This window comes from Dermacentor andersoni, chromosome 3 (assembly GCF_023375885.2).
Source record: "Dermacentor andersoni chromosome 3, qqDerAnde1_hic_scaffold, whole genome shotgun sequence".
In the NCBI taxonomy this organism is placed as follows: domain Eukaryota; kingdom Metazoa; phylum Arthropoda; class Arachnida; order Ixodida; family Ixodidae; genus Dermacentor; species Dermacentor andersoni.
In genome coordinates, this window is record NC_092816.1 from 228,320,075 (window position 1) to 228,343,690 (window position 23,616).

Here is a 23,616-nt window from a genome sequence, read left to right on the forward strand (position 1 = left end):
TTTGGGGGGAGGAGGGGAGTGAAAACTAGGTTAAGGAAAAGAGGATATAAAGAAAGGGGAAAAAGAATAATTAATAATAAAATAGGAAGGGGAGAAAAAGGCTAGGTGGCGCCAGCCGCCGCCCGTTACAAAGGGTATAGCCACCATCCATCCATCCATCCGGCGGCGCTCTTGCGGTTCCCGATTTCAATGCATGGGCCCTATGGGTAAGTTTCCTAATTCTTGTAGGAAACTCTATGCTATGGGTAGCTTGTCCTCTAGAGTCAGTACAGTAACTCTATGGCACCCACTCACGGGGATTTGCTAAGAGGTATTCCTGGCGCGGAGGAGAGAAATGAGTTATTTTCTTCCTCCAAATGCTTTCGAGCTTGATTTCTGTGCTTTCATATCGATTTTGTTACTCCTATGGCGTAAACACGGCGTAATTAAATAGTGTTTTATTATGTGCGTAACGCTGCACTCTGCTATTTGCGCGTCTACTATTCTCGCAGCTCGTAAGCTTCTTCACGCTAATCGAAACCGAAATCAAAACCAGCGCTTGGCGAAATGTCCCTGGGGCCGCGTGCCTCGCGACGACGGTTCGTGTTTACGTTCTCGCCGGTATCGCTTATTTCCTGGTGCGTAGCAGACAACGTAAGCGAGCGGGAAAGAGAGAAGGTATGGCCTTCGCAATGAGGTTATCATTCCCTTTCATCTACCGAGGCCTGATCCTCTTCGCCGACGTGTCGAAGGTGCCTGACGAAGAGATGAACGCAGCGCAGCTAATCGGCAAGTTCACCATCAAAGAAGTCAGCTCTGGCAAGGTGACTACCTGATATGCTCAAAGTTCATATAGCCAGAGACGCGTATATTCGACCGCTCGCGCAGCCGGGCGCTGCGCCGTTCGGCGAACTACCCCCCGGATGGCCGCCTGGGCCGAGAGGAAAGTCAAATTTTTTTCTGGATCATTCGGCGCCCGATAGCTTTTTAGTCATGACTACGCTGTGAACATGCTTTTGAAGTGCGAGTTGACGTGCTAATTTAGTTAGGTCCTATAAGATGTTATTCATAGCCGACAATCGATCGACAGCTAGCTAGCTGACGTGCCTAGGACGATGTTGGGCTCGCACTGTAGGTTGATCGTGTGTAATACAGGTGCGGCTAGGCATACGTACTTTCGATCCCGATAGAGCCCGATCGAGATTGAATTTCTGCGAATTTGCGTAGACTGAGGGAGGGAGTCAATCGCAGTCGCGAATTTCGAACCGGGTCGGGCTCTGGCGCGGTCGAAAGTGACCGTGTGACACCGCTATAAAGTTGTGGTGAAATTAGTGATAGACCTCCCTCTTTTCCATGTAAAAATATTCGTCTTTTACCTGTCGGCTAGGATGTCAGATATGTTAGGACTGGTTAAATGGCAGCACGTATACTTTATCCTGTGCGAAAAAAGAAAGAAAAAAGAACCTGCCATGCATGGTCATTTAATTCAGTATGGCTATGTCATAAAACCAAGCATAATTAAATGCATTATATCTAGTTCCCAATTAAGCTTACTTAAAAACGCAGTACACCTTTACATACAGAAAAAAGAACAGAAAACAAAAACCCGCTTGTAGTATTGTGCTGACATGCAAAAAGCACGAACAAAAACCTAACAGTAAAACGGTATAGAATCCAGTTGCCCTCCCCCCAACCAAGTAGGTCAAATTCATGTGTGTGCAGCATCAACTGCAGGAATGCTGCTACAGCTGTCATCTTGCTAAGTGCAATTTATGTGAAAAGCCTTCTCCTGTGTGTGTGTGTGAATGAAATGCCACATCCAAGTTAGTGGTGCCCTTCAAAGACAGAAAATGTTCCCTGAGATGCACATGGCATGAAGGACACTACATTTATTTTATCAAATGCACCAGGGACTATGTAGGCATAAACAATTAAGGGGCATAAAATGCAATCACTGTGACTGTCATTCTTTGTAATGTAACTGGTCCTGAATCTAGAATGCTAAATGAAATACTTGTACATGTGCTAGCATGTGCACGCTACTACTGTCTCGAACGCAGCATAAGGGTTTAGCAACAAAGGGCACCTTTCTGAAGGCTGCTAACTAATTACCACTACTTAGTGGTTGGCAATTAGGACTTGTTCTGTTGGCCCACATTTTCATTGCATCGATTGTTGCGTCAGTCAATCTGTATGTCCTCTTTTGTGAGTGATTGCATTTCAAGGCATCCTTGATGCATGAATGGTCATTAGCGCAGTTTTGTCCCCAAACTCGTTCCTCTTTGACTTGCATGCTTGTGCCGCAGAGTGTGACGGTGGAGTCGCTGTGGCGTGAGCAGACATGCGTGCTCATGTTCTTCCGCCGTTGGGCGTGCCCCTTCTGCCGCCTGGACGCTGTTCGCCTCAGCCGCATCAAGCCACAACTGGATGCTGCTGGTGTGCGCCTTGTTGGCATTGGCCACGAGAACATTGGCCTCGATGATTTTCGTCAAGGCGAATACTTTAAAGGAGGTACACCCACTCGCTGCTTGCATGGCTAATACTGTCCGCTTCCTCTGTACAAAAAGCAACTAACCAAAATGTGGTGGAGCTCGACAGTTTCCAACAATGAAATCTTTCACATCGGTAAACATTACAATGTGTATTATTGCGATCCAGAGGGAAGACCTGGTGGTGGCACATTTATTGCTGTATCAAAAGAAATTCCATCATTTGAAGTACACATGGTGTGACATATTGAAGGTCCATGTGGGTGTTTCTTTATAAATAAAGAGATGATACTAGGAGTATATTTCCTGCACGGTCATTCTCTTAGGGGATTTCAATTTCCCAGGTATGGTCCGGTGTTTTCCCTATAATAAGCTCATCTTCCACCCAGTGCCAGTCAATTCTCAGATATGTCCAACCATTGCTTCTATTTCATGCAGCTTGTGAGACAACTGATAAGGATTACACATGAATCCTAGAAAACATTGGACTTAATTTTTCATACACACCCAGAATTAATTTCTCCTATAACGTACCACCCTGGTTTGAGTGATTATTTTCTCATGCACTTTATTCATTTATTTATTTATTTGAATACTCTCGGGGCCCAAAAGGCATTATAGAGGGGGTGGGTAAACTGTGTTCATACAATTGTAATAACGGAAACAACATTGTTATATATAAAATAAAATAGAAAACTAATAATTAACTGAGCAGGTTATTCTGACAGAGGTCAATAATAGAGGCCTTTAATGACAATACCGTAAGCAACACTATGGCACATATATAAGAGGAAATGGAATTAACAAATAGCAGCACAGGTTATTCCAAGAAATGTTCTATGACGGTGGCCTTTAACTGTGCATCTTCAATGTTGGTGATGGTGCTAGGAAAGTGGTTCCATACTGAACTTGTCTTGGGTATAAATGAATCCTGGAACAGGTTAGTATGGCAAAAAGGAATGGTGACTTTATACTGGTGATAAGTGTGGGATGACAAATATGATGGTTGTGATAAATGTTCTCGTTTCAATGACTGGTTCAAGAAAAAAACTTAATGAGAGACAAAGACGTAATATTTTTCTTCTTAAGAGCAAGTTAGGAAGGCCAAGATTAGGTTTCATCAGTGAAACACTGGCAGTACGGGAATAGTTTGATACAATAAAGCAAGCTGAAACAATTCCGGAACAGATTCTATTGTATCTGCAAGGCTATGTAACCCCAGATGTCATACAGCAGATGCATACTCGAGTTAAGATCTAATCTGTGTTTGATACAGTAATAATATTAAATGCCTTGGTGCCTCAGAAAAATTGTGGCGTAGGTATCCTAGTGCACAATTAATGATAATTAATTAATGATATACTTAATGTGTGTATGCCATGAGGTTATTTGGTATCTGCACACGAAGATACCTATAGGAGGTAACATGCTCTAGTAATGTGCCATCAATTTTATAAGCAAGAAATGCACTGGGGTTAGAACGGCTAGAGAATGTCATACTCTTGCATTTATTAGTATTGAGAGTCATGAACCATTTGCTGCACCAGTTAGAAATATTGTCTAAGTCAGAGTGGAGGACAGAATAGTCAGATTCGTTAGTTATTTCACGACAAACAACACAGTCATCAGCAAACAACTTTATATTGGAAGTAACAGTGTCAGGAAGGTAATTTATATTGTAACGCACAGTTGAGTGACGGTACTTTAATTACTTTATGTTGGGCGAACTTGTGCCCGACAAACAGCTAAGTGAGAGCCTCGCTACAACATCCACAGTTTTTTCACAAGAGTCGCGCACCTCTTCTTCTTCCCATGCGTCCCGCATTGATGACACGTTGCTCCGATGGCGCATGCCTTGTGAGCCCGTGTTGCCCGCTTCACTGCCGCTATATTTCGCAGGTAACAGTAAACAACTGGACGGATGCAAGATGCAACTGGTGCGCATAATTTGAAATCATCTTGTGTCATTGTTCCCCTTGCAGGGTCCCGATGCTCATACAGAAGGCGGTGGTTTCTAGGCTGTCATTCGCAATGCTTGTAGGCGGATGCAGTTATTGTCTGTCGCAGTATGGTTTCATTTGGACTACATGAATTATTTCTGTTCGATGCCGCCGTCATGATGAGGTTACTTGACGTTCTGGTGCAACTTCATAGTTCAAGGGACTAATTCGGTGAATTATCCTATACGGGCCAAAATAACGACGGAGAAGCTTCTCAGATAGGCCACGCATAAGTATGGAAGTCTACACCCATACTGTCTCCAGGTGCGTACTAGACGTCTCTTCGTTGCAAGTTGTATCGGTCTGCATCGGTTTGCTGTTGCTGCTGAATACGGTGTTGCGCCAGCTGCCGTGCTTCTGCAGCTCTTTGTGTGAAGTCGCTGACGTCATGGTCATTTTTGGAGGTCTCATCTACAGCTAGCATTGCATCTAAAGTTGTGTTGACGGTCTGGCCAAAAATGAGTTGGAAAGGTGTCATTTGAGTCGTCTCTTGCACAGCGGTATTGTACGCGAACGTTGCGTACGGTAGTATCCTGTCCCATGTTTGGAGCTCCATGTCCACGTATATTGACAACATACCAGTCAGCATTCTGTTGAGTCGTTCAGGCAGTCCATTTGTCTGCGGATGATATGGGGCGGTTTTTCAGTGACTGGTGTGCGTCAATTTCATGATGGACTGCGTCAAATGGGCAGTAAATATGGTTCCTCGGTCCGTGATGATAACTTTAGGAGCGCCATGCCATAGTACTATGTTAGTTACGAAAAAATCAGCTACTTCACTGGCTGTTCCCTTGGCAAGAGAATGTCTCGGCATATCGAGTTAGGTAGTCAGTTGCAACTACGATCCAACGCTTTCCTGATGACGATGTGGGAAAGGGGCCAAGTAAGTCCATTCCCACTTGTGTGAATGGAGTTTCTGGTGGCTGTATTGGTTATAGAAGACCTGCTGGCTTGAATGGTGGTATTTTACGTCTTTGGCAGTCCCGGCAGGTTCTTACGTAGTGTTGCAGAGAATTCAATAACTTTGGCCAGTAATACTTCATGCAGATGCGTGCGAATGTTCTGCTCACTCCTAAATGTCCTGCTGATGGGTCATCGTGGCATGCTTCCAATATCTCGAGTCGTAACTTTGAAGGTACGACGAGCAGAAATGTCTCTGCACTATGTTCAAAATTTCTTTTGTACAGGACATTATTTCTCAGGACGAACGACGACAAGCTACGGACAAAAACTCGTACAATGTCGACAGGGTGTCCTTCTAGGTAATCAATGAGCAGGCGTAACTCCGTGTCAGATCGCTGATGCTGAGCCATTTGCGATGTTGTCACAGCTCCTAGGAACGGGAAATCCTGTTCATTTTCCCTAAGCGTAGATTCCGTGTATTCAATCGGTGCACGTGACAAGCAATCAGCATCACTGTGCTTGTGACCGGACTTGTATACGACCGTTATATCGTATTCCTGCAGCCGTAGACTCCATCTTGCCAGCCGTCCAGATGGGTCCTTGAGATTCGCCAGTCAGCACAACGAATGATGGTCGCTGATAGCTCGGGATGGTCGGCCATATAAGTATGGTCTAAACTTGCTGATGGACCATATCACCGCGAGGCATTCTTTTTCTATTGCTGAGCAGTTCACCTCAGCCTTCGAAAGTGTTCGACTAGCATACGCAATGACTCGTTCTTCTCCATTTTGCGACTGAATGAGGACAGCACCGAGGCCTAAATTGCTTGCGTCTGTGTGAATATCAGTTTCGGCTTCCTTGTCAAAATTAGCTAGAACTGGGTGGTTCTGAAGATGCTTTTGGAGCTCATTGAAAGCATTCTCCTGCTCGTTCAACCAGACGAAAGGCGCGTCTTCCTTTGTTAGCCGCGTTAGTGGTTCGGCGATCCTTAAAAAATTTTTGACGAAGTGTCTGTAGTAGGCACAAAGTCTTAAGAATCACCTAGCAGCCTTTTTGTTGGTTGGTTTTGGAAATTTCTCCACTGCCGCAGTCTTCTCAGGGTCTGGGCGAATGCCTTCTTACGACATGGCCGAGGAAAAGACGCTCGCGAAAGCCGAAATGACGTTTCTGTGGTCTTATCATCAGACCTGCTGATCTAATAGCTTTCATCACAGCCCACTGTCGTTCTGAGTGTTGGTCGAAGGTGGTAGAAAAAACCACAACATCATCAAGATAAACGAGACAGGTTTGCCATTTCAGACCGGTGAGCACAGTGTCCATCATCCGCTGAAATGTGGTAGGCGCGGAACAAAGGCCTAATGGAAACACTTTGAACTTGTACAGTCCATCTGGCGTCACAAACGCAGTTTTTTTACGATCTTGTTCGTCCACTTCTATCTGCCAGTAGCCGCTTTTGAGGTCCAGGGAGGAAAAGAATTTAGCATCTCGAAGTCTATCTAGAGTGTCATGGATTCTTGGAAGTGGGTACACATCCCGCTTTGTGATGGCTTTCAGTTTTCGGTAATCAATGCACAACTGCAAGGTCTGGTCCTTTTTTTTTACAAGTACCGCAGGCGATGCCCACAGACTTGCCAACGGCTGAATTACGTCGTCTTCAAGCATTTCCTTAACTTGACTTCTGATGGCTTCTCTCTCTTTTGGTGACACTCCTTAGGGATGCTGGCAAATAGACCTCACTGATTCGTCGACAATTATCCGATGTTTGGCAATAGATGTCCACCGGACTTTTGATGACACTGAAAAACATACGGCAAATTCTCTTACAAGGGTCTCTATTTGCTCCTTCTGTCTGGGTGATAGACCTGGCTCGATGTCGATGGCTGCAAGGACAGAATCCACATCTTGGAAATTCGATGGTGAAGTTTCTGGAATGCTGAGATCTGTAACTTGGACAAAGTTATTAAGGCTGACAATAACAGTTCCCTTCGTGACATGTTGCACCTCATTTCCAAAATTAGGGAGGAAAACGTTGGCACATCCGCCACGCGGCTGAACAAGGCCTCTTGCCATGCAGATCCCTTTTTCGAGTAGGAGACTGGTGTTGCTATCTGCAATTCCTTTGTAGTCACTGAACGCGTCGCTTCTTACTGCTACAGCTACGCTGGATCTCGGAGGAAGCATCACATCGTTATCGGCAATGTAAAGGGCATGAAATTTTTCTTCAGTATTGAATGCTGTGACAGCATGCTCTGTTGAAAAGGAAACACATGATTCCCGCAAGTTGATTACAGCGCCATTATCCTGCAAGAAGTCCATGCCAATAATCAAGTCTCTTGAGCACTCATATTTCTATTCTAGCCATGCACTTGCCCATCGGGTCGATGAGGTTTCCTCCTGCAGTGTGAACTTGTGGTCCTTTCCAAGGAGTCAGCACTTTCTTCAATTTCCTGGTGAGCTCACTACATATTACCGAGTAATCTGCACCTGTATCCACTAACGCATTTACTTCGTAACTGTCAACAAACACACGTAAGTCGGAAGCAACGTCGCTCTTACGGCACTGGTTTCTGAGTCCCTCATTGTCGTTCGGAGTCATCGATGGAGGTTCTTCTCTTTTCGCGTTGGCAGCGGCCTTACCTCCCGAGGTCGCTAACTCTAGTTTTCCCGACGCGGGCTCTGTGAACGGCGTCTTGGGGAGCTTGACGGGCGGGGGCTCGGTGACCAATGCCTCAACAGCGCTGTTGATCGAGGTTGGTGTTGCTGGTAGGCGTATGGGGAACTTTGACGAGTAGACAGGTACTCTTCGATTTCAAATGGACGCTCACCATTTCGAGGGCAAGGTGCGTTCACCGGAAAACCTCGAAGCCCTGCCTGGCGATAGTAGCACATTCTGTACAGGTGGCCAGGTGCCACTGTGGTACCAGAGAGGTACCACAGTGGTACCAGAGAGGTATTCGGTCAGGAGTGCACCATACGTCAGCCTTCCTAAATCTTCTCTCGGGGTGGCAGCAGCATATTTCGGGACATCGAGCTATTCATAGAGGAAGTAGCTGCGATGTCAGCACGTCCGGGAGTTTGCCGCAGCACATCGGCATACGAGACCCTCGGCTGGCGCAGTAGTAGTCCTTGGCGCTGCGCATTGAGCTGTGGTTCTCGGACCACCTGTCTGACCTCTTTGCGAATCACTTCTGCCAGCGAAGAGAGCGTTGGAGTGTTGCAGTCAAGCCGTAGCCTCTGAAACTCTTCTCACACTACAGATCGCACAAGCTCCCGTATGACCTCCACGCTGTTTCCGATGATGGCTGGAACTGCGTCTACAGAGGTGATGTTCACTTCTCAGTTGTACATCCTTGATCGCTGTTGCAACGTGCTTTCCATTGTTGTCGCCTAAGAACGAAACTCAGCGACGGTGCGCGGCGGGCTCCGAACCAACCCTGCAAACAGTTCCTGTTTTATGCCCCCCATTAGATGGCGTAGTTTCTTGTCCTCCCTCATGTTCGGATCAGCAGTATCAGTATCCTAGAAAAAGCATCCTGTATAGTTGAAGCATAGATGCCATGGATGTGCCCCACATTTTACCAGCAAGAAACCTTAGTATATGGACGATAGAGGTAAGCCTCTTCTTCAAATATGAGCTGTAGGGGCTCTATGAAAGGCCTCTGTCGATAATATATTAACGCCTAGGAATCGGTGAGATTTTGCTTATGAAATTGTTTGGTGGTCAACAGACATGGGTACCAGGTGGGTAAAAGCTTGTGGGTAAAAGCGACTGAGGGGCACTTGTTGGTCGAAATGCTGAGGCCTTGAGCACGCAGGTACAATGATGTTAGGGTCACTGCTTTTTGGAGTCGTGCATGCACCTGAGGACTTATAACCGCCGAGGCCCATATGCATATGTCATCAGCATATATGGAAAGGTTGACTGTATGTGGTAGAAGGTCAACAAGTCCAAGGATTGCAAAGTTGAACAAAGTGGGGCTAAGAACCTCACCCTGCGGGATGCCACGGCAAGTGTAATGGTCAGCGTTTCGGCCATCTGCACTTTGCACAAAGAAGGATCTTTTGAACAGATAGCTCTGAATCCACCGAAACATTTGTCCACCAATTCCATTATTTTCCAGAGGATAGAAAATGAACATAGGACAGCATAGGGGAAATTACTTTTACTTAATAAGTGAAATAAAGAAACGATAAATTAAGGGAAATGAAAGTGAATAAAAAGACAGCTTGCCACAGGTGAGGAACAATTCCTTGGTGTCAGTGTTTGTTGGCTTCTTACGATATGAGAAATAAAAAATCGGGCCCGTCAGTTAACCCCCTTTCTTCTCGTTCATTACATAACGAGGGTCTCGAATCCAGCAACATGCCTTCAGGTAGCGTGTGGATTTATTGACCGGTGGACATGCCTTCACCTAAAAAGATCACATTCTCGTGACGCCTGCAGCAGAAAGGATGTTCCACATCTGCCGCCAAGGTTTGTGAGTGGTGGCACTGGCTAACAGTCCCAGGGTTCTACTAGGAAATATAAATACCCAAGAAAGTGGATGGGGAAACGGTGCCGCGCTAGCTCAATTGGTAGAGCATCGCACGCGAAATGCGAATGTTGTGGGATCGTTCCCCACCTGCGGCAAGTTGTTTTTTCATCCACTTTCATTTCCATTAATTTATCATTTCTTTATTTCATTTATTAAGCACAAGTAATTTCCCCTATGTTGTCCTTGGTGTCAGTGTTTGTTGGCTTCTCATGATATGACTAATAAAAAAATTGGGCCCCTCCGTTAACCCCCTTTCTTCTCGTTCTTTGTTGCCATGAAGTCACACCTCAAGGCGAAATTCGCATATAATTCCTTCCCAGCTCTTACAGTTAATTTTTCGAATTCTCGGTGTGGATTATATGCATAAAAGTACAGTACTGCTTTATCTGCCAAGGTTTGTTAGTTGCTACAATTTTAGTTGCTATCTAAAATCTGGATCACTGGAAATGTGGCACTGCCACCTCGATATTCAAATAGTAACTGAATTGATCAGCCTTGCATTTATGCCGGGAGGTGACTTCACAGCTAAGGATTCTGGGAAAACACCTCGCCTCATATTTGAATAAATATGGCAGCTACTGTTTTGGCTAAAGGCCTTGATACATCCTACACCTTTTCCCAGTAGGCTTGCGATGGCACTGGTCCTGACACTGGATGCAGATAGTATTGCTCTATTTTTTAAACGTGCAAATAATGAGGTAAAATGTTGCACACTAGTCATTAAAGAATCTCTGGTTTAAGCAGTTCTTCAAAACCTAACGATGGCTTTCGAGTGAGTAATTATTACCTGGTTTAAATATGGGTTTCATCTTTGCTATTTTTCAGTCTGTGGGTGGCATGCCTGTCAGTAATGACTGTCTGAAGTTGTGGAACAGAATCGGGCCAGATACAGAAATGGTGTTTTTGATAATTTTAGAATTGATGCCGTCGACACCACAGGATGTAGACAGCTTAAGGTTACTTAAAAGACATGCGACAGCTTCAACTGTGATTTTTGTAGGTGTAGTGTGTGCTCTAAGCATAAATTCTATGTTGAACAGAACTAAGCACACCATAGTACCTTTATCACTGCTGACGAAAATGTGAGAGCATGACTTTTTTTAAGAAACAGAAAGCTTTTGTGACATTACATCACCCATTAAGTAGTACATACTGTGCCATGTGTCCAGCATGGAGTGCACACATGCTGCTGCTTGTGTGGCCAGCGTATTGTTCTCCTCATGCTTTTACCTGTTGCTCATTGTTTCCTTTAGAACTCTATGTTGATGAAGAGAGGAATGCATACAAGGCCCTTCAGTACAAGAGGTGAGCTTTGTTTGCATTATTCCAGATGAAACACCTGTTGTCTGCTACATGCAAAAGCAGTGAGGGAGTTCGTGCAGGAGAATTATAGTGGCACATGGCTGATATGTTGAGTGTCTGTTTTCTGTAGGCCTTGTCCTCCCCTACACCATAGCCTCCTACACTATTGCAGCAACAGCCTTTTGAATCCTTGGTTTCAAACAGCAGCAGCCGTTCAAGAGGCACACATGTGTTTTGTAGACCTGCGCAAAATCGGGAGTATGATAAAGACCTGGTAAAGCTAGCACCTGGCAAATGCTGCACACTAATGAATAATAATTTGAATTCAAATCTCTGTGCACTTGCTTTGTCCATAAGGTTGACGTTATAAAGTGTCATTGCAGAAGGGTAGTCACAGCAACAATAACTTGTTGTCGTATAGGCTTGTGATGACCTTATTGTCACGGTCTCGGGGTGGTAAACACGACGCAAGGAATGTTTAAGTCGGGAAAAGCCTTTATGGGGCATGAGCATAAGAAAAATACATATATCCAGAAAGCATGCGTTGCCAACCCAATGGCAAAACCCTAACATACGACAAACTAGATACAAAGCTAGTTAATTGAACATATTGTCTTAAGTCCTTGCATATGACGTAATATGAAGTTGAAAATATTTACATAACGTCTATCGATGTGGCCAAGTCACCTCGTCGTTGCTGCTTCCGATGACGCGTCGTTGGGCCCGCCGATGTGACGTAGACTCGACGTCACTGTGTCCGACGTTCGGTCCACGGTTGGCCTGGTCAGGGGGTCAGAAGGTTGGAGTGCCCTAGGCGCCTGGATCGCCCGGTCAACTCCGCAAGCTGTGGATTGTAGCCACAGGGAATCCGGTAAATGGTGCCGTCAGCTTGTAGCTGCGGCTTCCGGTGGGAGGTCCACTCAACTTGCGGGTCGTGGTCGCGGCAGCTGAAGAACTGCTTCCACTGGGTTGCCGCCCTCTTTGCGATCCACCCGTCCTGTTGGACTCCTGGAGCTTCCCGACCCATCGCTGGACGACGCCGTGAAGGCAGCACTGGCAATGGAAGCTGCCGCCAAGGACGCCGGCGAGATTTCCTGTGCGACTGGCTCACCATCGGTGGAAGCGGCAGTCAACAAGTTCGCGACAAAGGGCAGTACCTGCGGTCATTGTGGTGGTGCCCACTCCCCTTCACAGTGCCAGTTCTCTCAAGCACAATGCTTTATGTGCGGGAAAACTGGGCACCTGGCACATGTATGCCAAAGGGGGAGGACGAACAGCAAGCAGCAGCCTGATTCAAGCCCAGGTATAACACAAGCCCACGGCCAAGGTAGCCGTCGCAAGGGTACGCGGCGGAGGCATGCGGCAGCAAGCTCAAGTTCTTCCGTGGCCACGCTCCACGTCGTGGCCGAGGACCCGCCGATTTTCGACATGTGGCACACAGGCTTTCTACCGTCGTCTGTGCCGCCATACATGCTGACCGTCGAAATCTACAGGCACCCCATTTCCATGGAGCTGGACACAGGGGCCAGCGTGTCTATAATGGCCGGGAAGCTCTTCAAGCGTACTTTCCTCGGCATGTCCGTCGAGGCTTCGGGCGTGATGCTGTGCAGCTCCTCCGGGCAACTCTCCCAGGTCCAGGGTCAGGCACAGGTCAGCATTCATTTTGGCGACAGGGAGGCAACCCTACCCTTTACTTAACGAAGGGGTCGTCGCCGACGCTGCTGGGCCGAAACTGGATTCATGTACTGGGCATTCGTCTGCCAGAGTACCCGGAAGCCAGCCTGCATGTGGTGCAGAGCTGCCAAATCTGCCAGGGGCATCAGCGAGCCTCGCGTAATGTGGAAAGCACCCCCTGGCCGTTCCCACAGAGACCCTGGTCCCGCCTACACGTGGATTTTGGGGACTCTGGCGATGGTGGCGGAGCAGCCTCCCTGCGCTTGGAGGACCTGCAGAGCCAGTTCTCCGTGCTGCACAACGAGAGCATGCAACTCAATACTCAGCTGGACGAGTGTCGCTCCTTGCTGTCGACAGTCAAAAACTCACACCTTCGCCACATTGAGCAGATGGAAAGCGAGGAGCTGGTTGTCCAGAAGAAGCTCTGCTCGGAGGTCATCCACCTCGAGGACAACGTCGCGCAGATTCGTTGAGAGTACGAGAATCTACGCATTGAGTTTGAGGCGTCGTCGATGTCCAGTGAGCAGGCTCAGCCAATCAACCGGGAGATGCAGCACATTATAACGAGCCTGCAGAGCCACAACAGGCAGCTCAAGAGCGAGGTCTCCCGCAGCAAGCGCAAGCTGCGCGAGGCTCAATCAGAGTCGCTGAAGCAGAAGCTGGCTGCTGACCAAGGGTGCCGTCCCGGGCCTTTTGCCAGAGTCGGGAGCTCCAGTTGTCGCCAGGAACTTCCGTCCTGGCCCACCCTGGTCCGCCGGACAGGTGGTGTCTCCTGCCAGCGCCTCATCGCTGCTCGTCCACATGCCAGATGGGGCCATGTGGCACAGACACGCCGACCATGTCAGACCTCGCCTCGGGACCTGGCCAGCACCCTCGACTGCCACTGAGTTCCAGCCCGCAGGAGGACTAGCGGCAGCACGAGTCGCTTCCAGCGGAGTACCACCTACCTCGGAGGCGGCAACCGTAGCCAGTGGTGCGGCACCCGTTGGACCGGTGTCGAGCTCGGCACCACTCACGAGGCCGACCACTACGGACCCTCCGAATGGAGCGAGGCTGGCCCAGGCAGCACCCGGCGTTGCCACACCCGACCCGACCCGTCGACACCGGTGCCCAGGCGGAGTACTTGACGGCGGAGGCCACCAGACCGTTACTCGCCTGGATAGCAGGCAGCATCGACCCAGCTAGGATGGAGGCAGAGCCTCATATTGTGAACATGGACGTTTGTTTTTCATCTAACAAACAAACTGGGGGTAACAGGGTGTAGCAAGTATGTGACGCCCCCTCGGGCATAATCTTGGTTTGCCCGCCAAACTCGGTGGCCTGCTAAAGTTTGGCAGGCAACATTGGTCACCGCACCGCAATAAACACCGACGAGCACGGCTGCTCGCCAGTCAGTCATCGTTCAGCAACACCACGCTGCGGAGCGTCCGTCTTTCGGAGGGTGCCACAAGCCCTCCCTTGTTCACGACTCGGGGTGGACCGTGACAGTGTGCTGTGCTGTAGTAATTGTCTCTTGGGAATTCATATGGTTTTTATTGACAGAATATTGTGCCCTTTGTTACCCGATTCTTTTCATACTTTATGCATTTCGTGAAACCCCATTGGTTATTGCTTGTTTTCTCTTCTTTTTTTCTGTACCGATTCCTCTTTGTGCTGTTGCTTCCAGGCAAAATGCAAACTTCTTCACTGATACGTCCTTCTCAGCCAACAGTGCTGCTATTATGTCTGCAAGCTTCCACCTGCAGTGCCATTGTGTTTACCATTTGCCATGCAGGTTCAGCTGGTTCACCATCATTCCTGCAATCCTAACATCTTCATCAAGAGCCAAAGCTGCTGAGGTGTGTTGACTGTCCTTTGTTTGGCATAAGTTGTCTTTTTGGTTTAAATTTTTTTTTCTTACACTCACAAAGTTTGTATGAGTGTATGAGTATATATGAGTGTGTGGTATGTCCTGTTGCTAACCTGTATGAGTGTACAATTCATGTTTTGGAGAGACATTTAGGAAAATGAAACACTAAACTCCAGTATATAAGTCATCATTTTATTCCATATTATGATGGAAGGCTTCGGTTTCTCTGATAATGGAGATGGTTAATATAAGCCTCTTTTGCACTAAAGAGACATTAAAAGTAACACACCCCCCAAAAATTAGCTTTGGCTTTGTTGCTAAATTGCACTCCTTCAATAGCAAAGTCTGCACTCCTGTTGTGAGAGGAGGCTCAGCAGACTGGAAGATGTGTAAATGGAAGGCGGGTGGTAACACTGCCCTGAAGCTCTTGCGCCAGCTTGGCATGACATTGCAGATATCGACACGTCTCTGAGTCTAATTTGAGTCTGACCCAAAGATCTCAAGTTGGCCCACCCCTAAATTTCAAGTTGGCCCAACCGAACATTTCACTTGTGCCAACCGCAAATTTGTAGCATTTGCTACGAACGCGTGGATGTACGATTTTCCTTTTATTAATTACTTCTCTCAACCTTGTGGGTTTCTGCAGAACTGTTACCCCAAATTTCAAGTAGGGCCTCCCCAAAATTGAAGTTGGCCCACCCCTAAATGTAAGTTGGCCAGCCCCCAAATTTCAGTTGGGCCACTCTTGCCCCCAAACTTCAAGTTGACCCACCCTCTCAATTTAAGTTGGTGCACATGCCAATTTCAAGTTGGCCCACCCCCAGATTTCAACTTGGCCTATCCTCAAACTTAAGTAAGCCTACCCCCAAACTTCAAGTTGACCCATCCCCAAATTTAAGTTGACCCATCCCCAAATTAAGTTGGGCCACCCTCAAATTTGAAGTTTGCCCACCATGTAACTTAAATTAGCCAACCAACAAATTTCAAGTTGGCTCACAGCCAAATTTAAATTCGTCCAACTGCGAAGTTCAAGTTATCCAACCCAAATTTCAAGTTGGCTTACCCCAAAATTTCACTTGGCCCACCCTTACTATAAGCTTCCCGATGCATTTTCTAAGGAGCCCTGTGTATCTATGGGTATTACCGTTTTATTTTATTTGCTTGCTTGCTTTAAAGTGTTCCTTTTTGCTTAAAAGCAACCAGTCATCTACATTTACACTATCACATGTCTTTGCGGTCGCAGTAGTGCTGCCGAGCAACTTCTTCGCATTCCAAATGCCACATACTGCAATCAACAGTAGATCCTTGTCGCGTGCCAGCACCGACTTCTTCGTGTTACGTTCGATAGCAGGAACGATGTCTAATTTTTCTCCTATAGTGAGCACCCAGCGTCGTTTTTATCCGAGCTTCGGCATGACGAAAATCTTTGTTTGCACGACGCCACAACGCTCTCTTGCACGGCAGCGAAATGATGTTGATGTTGATGTGACTTCACGTGCAAAGGCACAGGGCGTTTGGAAGCCGTTGTTCTGATCTCTGAGGTTTGTTGTTCTGCCGGGCCGCCCGATGGAGACAATGCACCGCCGTGTTTGTGTGATGAAAAGTGGAAACACTACGTGTTAATCGATACGTACGCAATAAGCTGGTACAGTTTATGAGGATACCAGATAGATTATGTTCAATGGTTGCTGAGTCGGGGATTTCACTTTACTACTTTTAAAACGAAACTACTGTTTAAGCGGGTACGGTTTGACGAGGTTTTACTGTATCTTTACTGTATCCACACAGTGCGATGTCGGCGCATGTACTGATCATTCTGCCGACGAATATATGTGATATTACCGAACAAGTGCCTTAAACGTCACCTCAAGAAGATTAATTGCGTATTTATTGATAAAAATCCGTACACTAGTCAACGAAGTCGCCAAATGGCAAATGCACGGAGGAATAAAAGTGCAAGTTAGCGCTGTATCGCCGATGCAATTCTGCTGCATACGCCGATGAACTGCCATTCCTGCTGCAATTTTTGCAATGTAAAACTGCCTTAGGGACCTACTTGGAGACGTACAAGGCTTAATTTTGGCTACCCTTTCAGTTGATCTTTTTTATCGTATGTTACGGAGGAGAGATGAAACATAATATATTTAAAGGCAGAGCAGCGCCAGCCAATGTAGATGGGCGCTGGTGGCAAGGCTTTGGTTTAGTCCTCTGCAGCGAAGCATTGCACTCCTATGCCACAAAAGATAAGAAAGAATTCAGTTGAATACAAAACACGCTTGCAAAAAGGGACTATGTTGTGAAACAAAGAAATCACTTGGCTTGGTAAGTCTACTCAGACGGCATCGAGGTCTAAAAACTTCCCAAACATGACACAATCTTTTCAACGAAACTGGAACAGCAATACCATATACAGCAGCTATCAGCGATTCCTGCCCTTAACTACTGCTTTTCTTAACACATTTCCCAAGAAACCACAATATCAAAAATATCCTCGGGTGAAAAAAACAAAGATGTTAACGAAGCACTTGCCTGTTATCATTCTGATAAGACATTGCGTGGTTTAGGCCCTCTACAAACGAGGCAAAGTTAAAACCTCGCACTTAAAAAGAAAAACAGTTCTGCATGGAGCAACTAGGTGCAATAACATGAAATGTACGACAGCTGGTGCAACAATTTACCAGACCGCATAAAATCAACAATTTCAGTTCTTGCAAGCTCCAGTAGCTTTACCATACAACACGATGCACTCATGCAGTCGTGCTGCATAGCTAAAGCAACACGTAAAGAAGGGGCAAACGGTAGAAGCAGCAAGTGACATTCAGAAATTTAGCAAAATGCTTTTAAACCACATGCTACACTGCGGACGAACCGAACAAAACACGGGCAGGCTGTGACCACCTTCGTTGTTTACCCGTGTAAATATGATCTAGTGAAAAAAAAAAAAAACACTGACATGACAAAAGAAAGCACAAGAACACAAGAAATTTCTTGCTGAATGATGACGATCCATTGCTACTGTTGCTGCTGCTGATGAGACTTTACGGGGAATGGTAGAATTGTGTCATCTGCACATTTTTGCCGGTATTTGAGCACCCCACCATGAAACAATTCTCCTTAGACATGCCTTGAAGCTTTGGCCACCACACACATGCGATGGGTGTTGCTTATTTTGCTCTGAAAACGTGAATCAAACAGAGAAGCATGATCAACGATGCAAAAAACTGCGGCACACGGCTGCCTCCTTTCCCGAGCGCACTCTGCAAAGCCACCACCAGTGGCACATCCATCAGCGCACACTACGCGTATTGGAACAAATCCATGTACAGGTTACTTTCCAGATGCGAGCACTCTTTCTTGACGAGAGCCAGGGATGGGGTGCTTACACACCTATCACCTGCTTTTTTAAAACAGAATGCTTTGAATAATTCTCAGTCGACCTGCCTCCAGAGCCATCTGAGCAGAGGAGTGCTTTGAAGCTGTGTGGTGCACGAGAAAATATGGCAATGATCAGCCAGATGGCCACCAGCTGCCAAGGCACTGACAGCTGCCCTGTGTCCCCCCCGAGTGATGGTTCAAACACCGACTCCAGTATAGTACTTGCCACACTACACCTAAAATAAAACTTGGACTGCATGCCACAGTGACACTCAGTAGGTGGAGCACTGTAGGCCTTGAAGGAGGAGTAGGAGCACCACAAAGGGGATCAGAGGCGACCTTTGATTGCCAATAACTCTGCTTCTGCATTTCTGCTAGCATGTATTTCTGAAATTGTCTATTTTAACTTAAAATGCATTTCTCGATTTCAATAAAAAGTGTTTCGGGACCCTTTAGCCCTTTAATGACAGCATATGTAAATACCAGAAAAATATTTTCATTTTCTATCTAAATGTGCAAAACACATCTAAAATAAGGATAATCTACGAAAATAAAAAAAATATTTTGCTGAAAATTTACAGCAATAGGGGAAAAACGCCAAGCAAATTTTAGCCTATTTCACTGCCACCTTAGTTATTGCTGCAAATCGTAGAGCCAAACATATTCAACTTGCCTACACCGTTACTCTGTTTACAAAAACGGGCTGCGCGTATCATTACTTTTTCCCCAGTGCACCATCCCAGTAGTACTCTTTTTGAGAGACTATGTGTGCTGTCGTTTATTGCTATGCGAACCACAAGATCTCTTGCCTAGTAATCAAGATAATTGAGTCGAACCCAACTATATCGAACCCGTTTAAATCGAATTATTCTTTATATCGAACAATTTCTGGACACGATATAGTTACAGTGAGTATGTATAGCAAAAATTATGCTTATATGGAACAAAAAAGCAGCGACTCCCGATATATCGAACGTCAAGTGGCGAAAAAGTGCCCCCAGAAGTTGTCTTTTTCTCGCGGCGGCGGGTAAACTCAGCGGCGCGGCTCCATCCAACCGCTCTCCCTATACTGCAGCAGAACTGATAGTTGGGCGAGTTGGTACGAATTCATAGTAAAATATTTTTGCGTGCACAATTGACAAGGACACAGTGAAGGGGGACACACGTCCCCCTTCGCTGTGTCCTTGTCAATTGTGCGCGCAAAAATATTTTACTATGGATGCACTCTCCCTATCGTAACCACGCTGCCTCAGATGAGCCGTCGACACCCCCCTGCAAAAAAATTATCCTGGCCCGCCCGCAACGCTTGCTCAGACAGCCAAACAGGGGCTCTTGTCCCCTCATCGTGCAAGATGACGAAGGTGCGAGTTGTCTCGCTCTTTTTCTGGTTCATTGTATTTACACCTTGTGGGCCTTCTCCCGCAGAGTTGCCGTGATGAAGTGGCAGAATTCGCGTTTCTTGGTGAAGCTCGAACTCATAAATTGGGTCAAACGCGGTGAGAAGTCAGATGTCCCCGCAGCATACAAGATTCCGAGGAGCACTCTCAGCACGATCTTGAAGAATAAGGGGGAGATTAGGGTTAAAGTGGCCAAACTCGCGACCCGGTGCCCGTGGTGCTCGACGCGTACGCGCGGCCGTGTACGAGTGGTTCATCCGATATTGCTTCAGCCGTGCTGGCTTCCACGTGCTCGGTGATGACTGTAAATTCTGATGAATGCGACGAAGCCATTACCGGTGTTGCCGAAGTTTAGAGCAAGCTGTCAGAATTTCCGGAAGCTGTTGACAAATCAGCGGTGAACGAGTTTGTGAGTGCAAATGACGGCATTGCGACCACGGGAGAGCCCGAAAAGGAAGACTACATTGCCGACATCGTACCGAGCACAAGTGAAAGTGGGCACAATGAGCAAAGCAACAACGGTCCTTTGCCCACATCCTCTGAAGTGATTGGTGCGCTCGCACAGTCCGGTGCTTCTATGCAAATGCAGAAGGTTGCGGCCTCAGCTGCTCCAACTCCTTAGACAATGTGGGGAAGTGCGTGTGTCGTAGGCAGCGAACTCGCCCAAGCAGAAGAAAATGCAGGACTATTTCATGTGAAACTAAGCTAGTTTTATGACATCCAATTATTTAGCAGGCTTATATCGAATTATGCTCTACAGTGAAACCTCGTTAAACCATAGTGGCCGGAGCTTGGAAAAAGTACTTACTAATTGGTAGTACTGTTGAGCCGAAATAGCACGAGATCGTGCCCACTTACCTGTCAAAAACGGAACACGGAACTTGGAGAGAGTGTGATCACAAAGTTACCGATGCTCTTCACTTCTATTGGTAAGGAATTTCATATTTTTGTACCGTGATACTGAATTAGTCTTTGACCATGTGTGTTTCGGGTAACTGGTAAATTGAAATTTATGTTAGTAGCGTATCTATTATTTCGTGTAGGAATCACAAACATACTAAACGACAGTGAGTGATTGCGACACAATATATTATTCGCTAAAATAATGACTTTCATTTTGGAGGATTAGGTAAAAGGAAGTGCTTTCCACTTGCAAAATAAAGGACTGCTGGATTCGAATGGTTCGAAAAACGTCATTATCCGTACCACTCGGTTCTATGTGTTCAATTTGATCCTAATATGTTTTAAAAGCGAAAGACCATGATTCGCAACTGTATGTGATATGGCAATGAAAAATAGAAAATTAAACTATTTTCAGTGCCGCAATATCGAAACATGCCTTTGCCTTTAAGAGCCCATAGCACGCTGCATAGCTCGAGCATACGTTATCAATGTGTGGCTTCCACTTCAAGCGATTGTCTAGTCTAATGCCCAAATATTTAAAGGAACACTAAGGGCAAATACTAAGTTGACGTAGACGGTTTAAATACCATTCCAGAAACCTCGAAACACTTGTTTCACGCCAAGAAAATACTTAGTTTACAAGAAAATTGCATCTGAAGGGTTCGAATACCTTTATTGCAATTCAAATCTCCTGCCACTCAACTGGGGGGAGTGGTGACGTTGCATACACCATCACCCCCCTTTGCTGCTGTCGGTGAGTAAAGTGGCGCCCGACAGACGGCAGCACAGAGCCAGGGCAGAGTGGCAGATTCGCCGCTGCAGTTGGGAGACGGTTTTTGGCGCACACTTGAGGTCGAGAGAGGAGGTGGAGTGGGGAGGTAAAAAAGCAAAAACAAACAAAATGAAACTATCAGATGTGACGACAATCTTACATCAAAATATCGCGGCAGCTCGGTGGACGCGTATTAGAAGCTTCATCTGCAGTCGACATCATTGAACTTCATATTGTGATTAATCGAGCACGTATTGTTGGCTGTGTGTGTTTTATTTGACTTTATCATCACTACGTTAGCCCTTTTTCGTGTGTGCATATGCCCAAGCCATGGATACAAATGTTCGTAGTGTACAGACAGATGTTTCCTTTCGTGCAGTAGTGCTGCTGGTGCAAAGCGTGCTCATGCTACCGAGCCCAGTGAACATCTCATTAGCACATTCTTATTCGCGGAGTTTATCATGGTAATGAAGCGATAAAGTTTATGCGGTTTTCCGTATTTTAAACCAGTTCATGTGAACCATACCTATGTTTATGCAGTCCTTCTTGATTTTCCCGCTTTCACGCCTACACATTCTTACTGATATATGATGATACAAATTAATAATTCACCTTGAAGTAGCATTATGATCCTGTTGCTTCTAAATATTCTATTATATAAGTATTTTCGTGCTAGAATTGCCTGGTTGTACAGAACAACATTGAAGCTTCAACTCACATTTCTAGATGAATAGAATTTTTCTTGTTGCACATAGCACCTAAGAAGTGCAGACCACATAATTATATTAGTGCTCACTGCAAAAGTCAAATGCCATTGTTCTGCTTGCTTTATGTAAACATTGACATGCTCAGCATTTATCTTGAAGTCTGGCCAAGAACATTTCTATGATATTGATGTGCATTCTGGCAATACAACTTCTTCCCCTGCCTAATTGGAGTTTTCTTTTGGCAAAGGTATAGCTGCATCCCAGTCACGATCAGTGCTTGTCTGCACATTATAAAGACATGAAAACAGCCTCCTACTGTCACAACTTAAATATAACTTTGTTTGACATATTTAATAATCATTTAATCGTTACAGGTATTACACAAACACAGTGCATAGTTAATCTTTTTAAAGTGCATAATTCGGTTTTAAACATCACAGGAACTTTGTCGCTTTATTAACATGGTTGACCGCGTGAATAAGAATGTCCTAACGGGATTTTCACTAGACTTGGAAGCATGAGCATTCCTTCACCAGAAGCATCACTGCATAAAGTAAACTTCACCACAGTACATTTTGTTATGTGGTGAAGCATATTAAAAATAGAAAGGTTCATTTATTAAAAAAATATGCGACATCCTCAACTATATATATATATATATATATATATATATATATATATATATATATTGAAATACCACGGTCGAGATGACGCTTTATTCCAAGAAGGAAAAATGGCGCCGATGCAAAAACGAACACGAGCCGATGATTGATGATGACTTTGTACAGATGAAGATGAAGTCCGCATAAATGCTTACACTAATTTCCTCCGTGGATGGAAGTGGCCAGCCTGGCCGCACATTAGGCAGTGGAATGGAGATGAAAGGGCTTCAGGCGAGAAACGTGCACAATCTCTGTTCCGCGGCAGTGTCAGTCGGTTGGGGCCTCAACAGGTGTAACGCGATAGTTCACCGGCGAGGTCTGCTCTATGACTTTGTAGCGGCCAATATATCGAGACTCAAGCTTCTCACATAAACCGGGTGTTCGTGCAGATGTCCATAGGAGCACATCGTCACCAGGGCGGTAGGAAACGACGCGGTGAGAGGCATCGTACCGATGTTTGCGATCGTCTTGGCTGGCTGCAGTGTTCATGCGGGCGCGACGACGACATTGGGCAAGACGAGACACAAACTGGTCGCAAATGAATGGTGAAGCATTGACGGGGCCAGAGAAGAAAAAAACGTCGAGTGATGAGGTTGGGTGGCGGCCGTATACTAAGAAAAACGGAGAGTATCTGGTGGTCCGTTGAACAGACGTGTTGTACGCAAATGTTACAAATGGGAGAATCACATCCCAGTTATGATGATCAGGTTGAATATACATGGATAGCATGTCACAAAGCGTGCGATGAAATCGCTCTGTTAGGCCGTTGGTTTGAAGGTGGTAGCTAGACGTTGTCTTGTGCACGGTGTTGGACGCTTGCAGAACTTGATTAAGAGTGCTTGAAAGAACTGCCTTGCCTCGATCGCTCAAAAGAACGTGAGGCGCCCCGTGACGTAAGTAGACAGCCTGCAAGAAGAAGGCCGCTACTTCTGAGGCAGCTCCTGAGTGTATTGAGGCTGTTTCAGCGTACCAGGTCAAATGGTCAACAGCAGTGACGATCCATCGGTTGCCGTCTGCAGTAGGTGGCAGTGGCCCGAAAAGGTCAATGCCAACGACAGAGAAGGGTTCT

General features: G+C 46.1%; 1 protein-coding gene across 1 annotated transcript in view; it reads left to right on the forward strand.

Moving 5' to 3' along the window:
* Positions 1-528: 528 nt before the first annotated feature.
* Positions 529-23,616, forward strand: part of LOC126536604 (prostamide/prostaglandin F synthase-like) — a 57,196-nt gene continuing 34,108 nt past the window's right edge. Inside the window, exons 1-4 of the mRNA XM_050183638.3 lie at positions 529-803; positions 2,286-2,490; positions 11,160-11,211; positions 14,657-14,720. Coding sequence (XP_050039595.1) covers positions 660-803; positions 2,286-2,490; positions 11,160-11,211; positions 14,657-14,720 — 465 coding nt within the window. The 5' untranslated portion in view covers positions 529-659. The remainder of the gene's footprint in view (positions 804-2,285; positions 2,491-11,159; positions 11,212-14,656; positions 14,721-23,616) is intronic.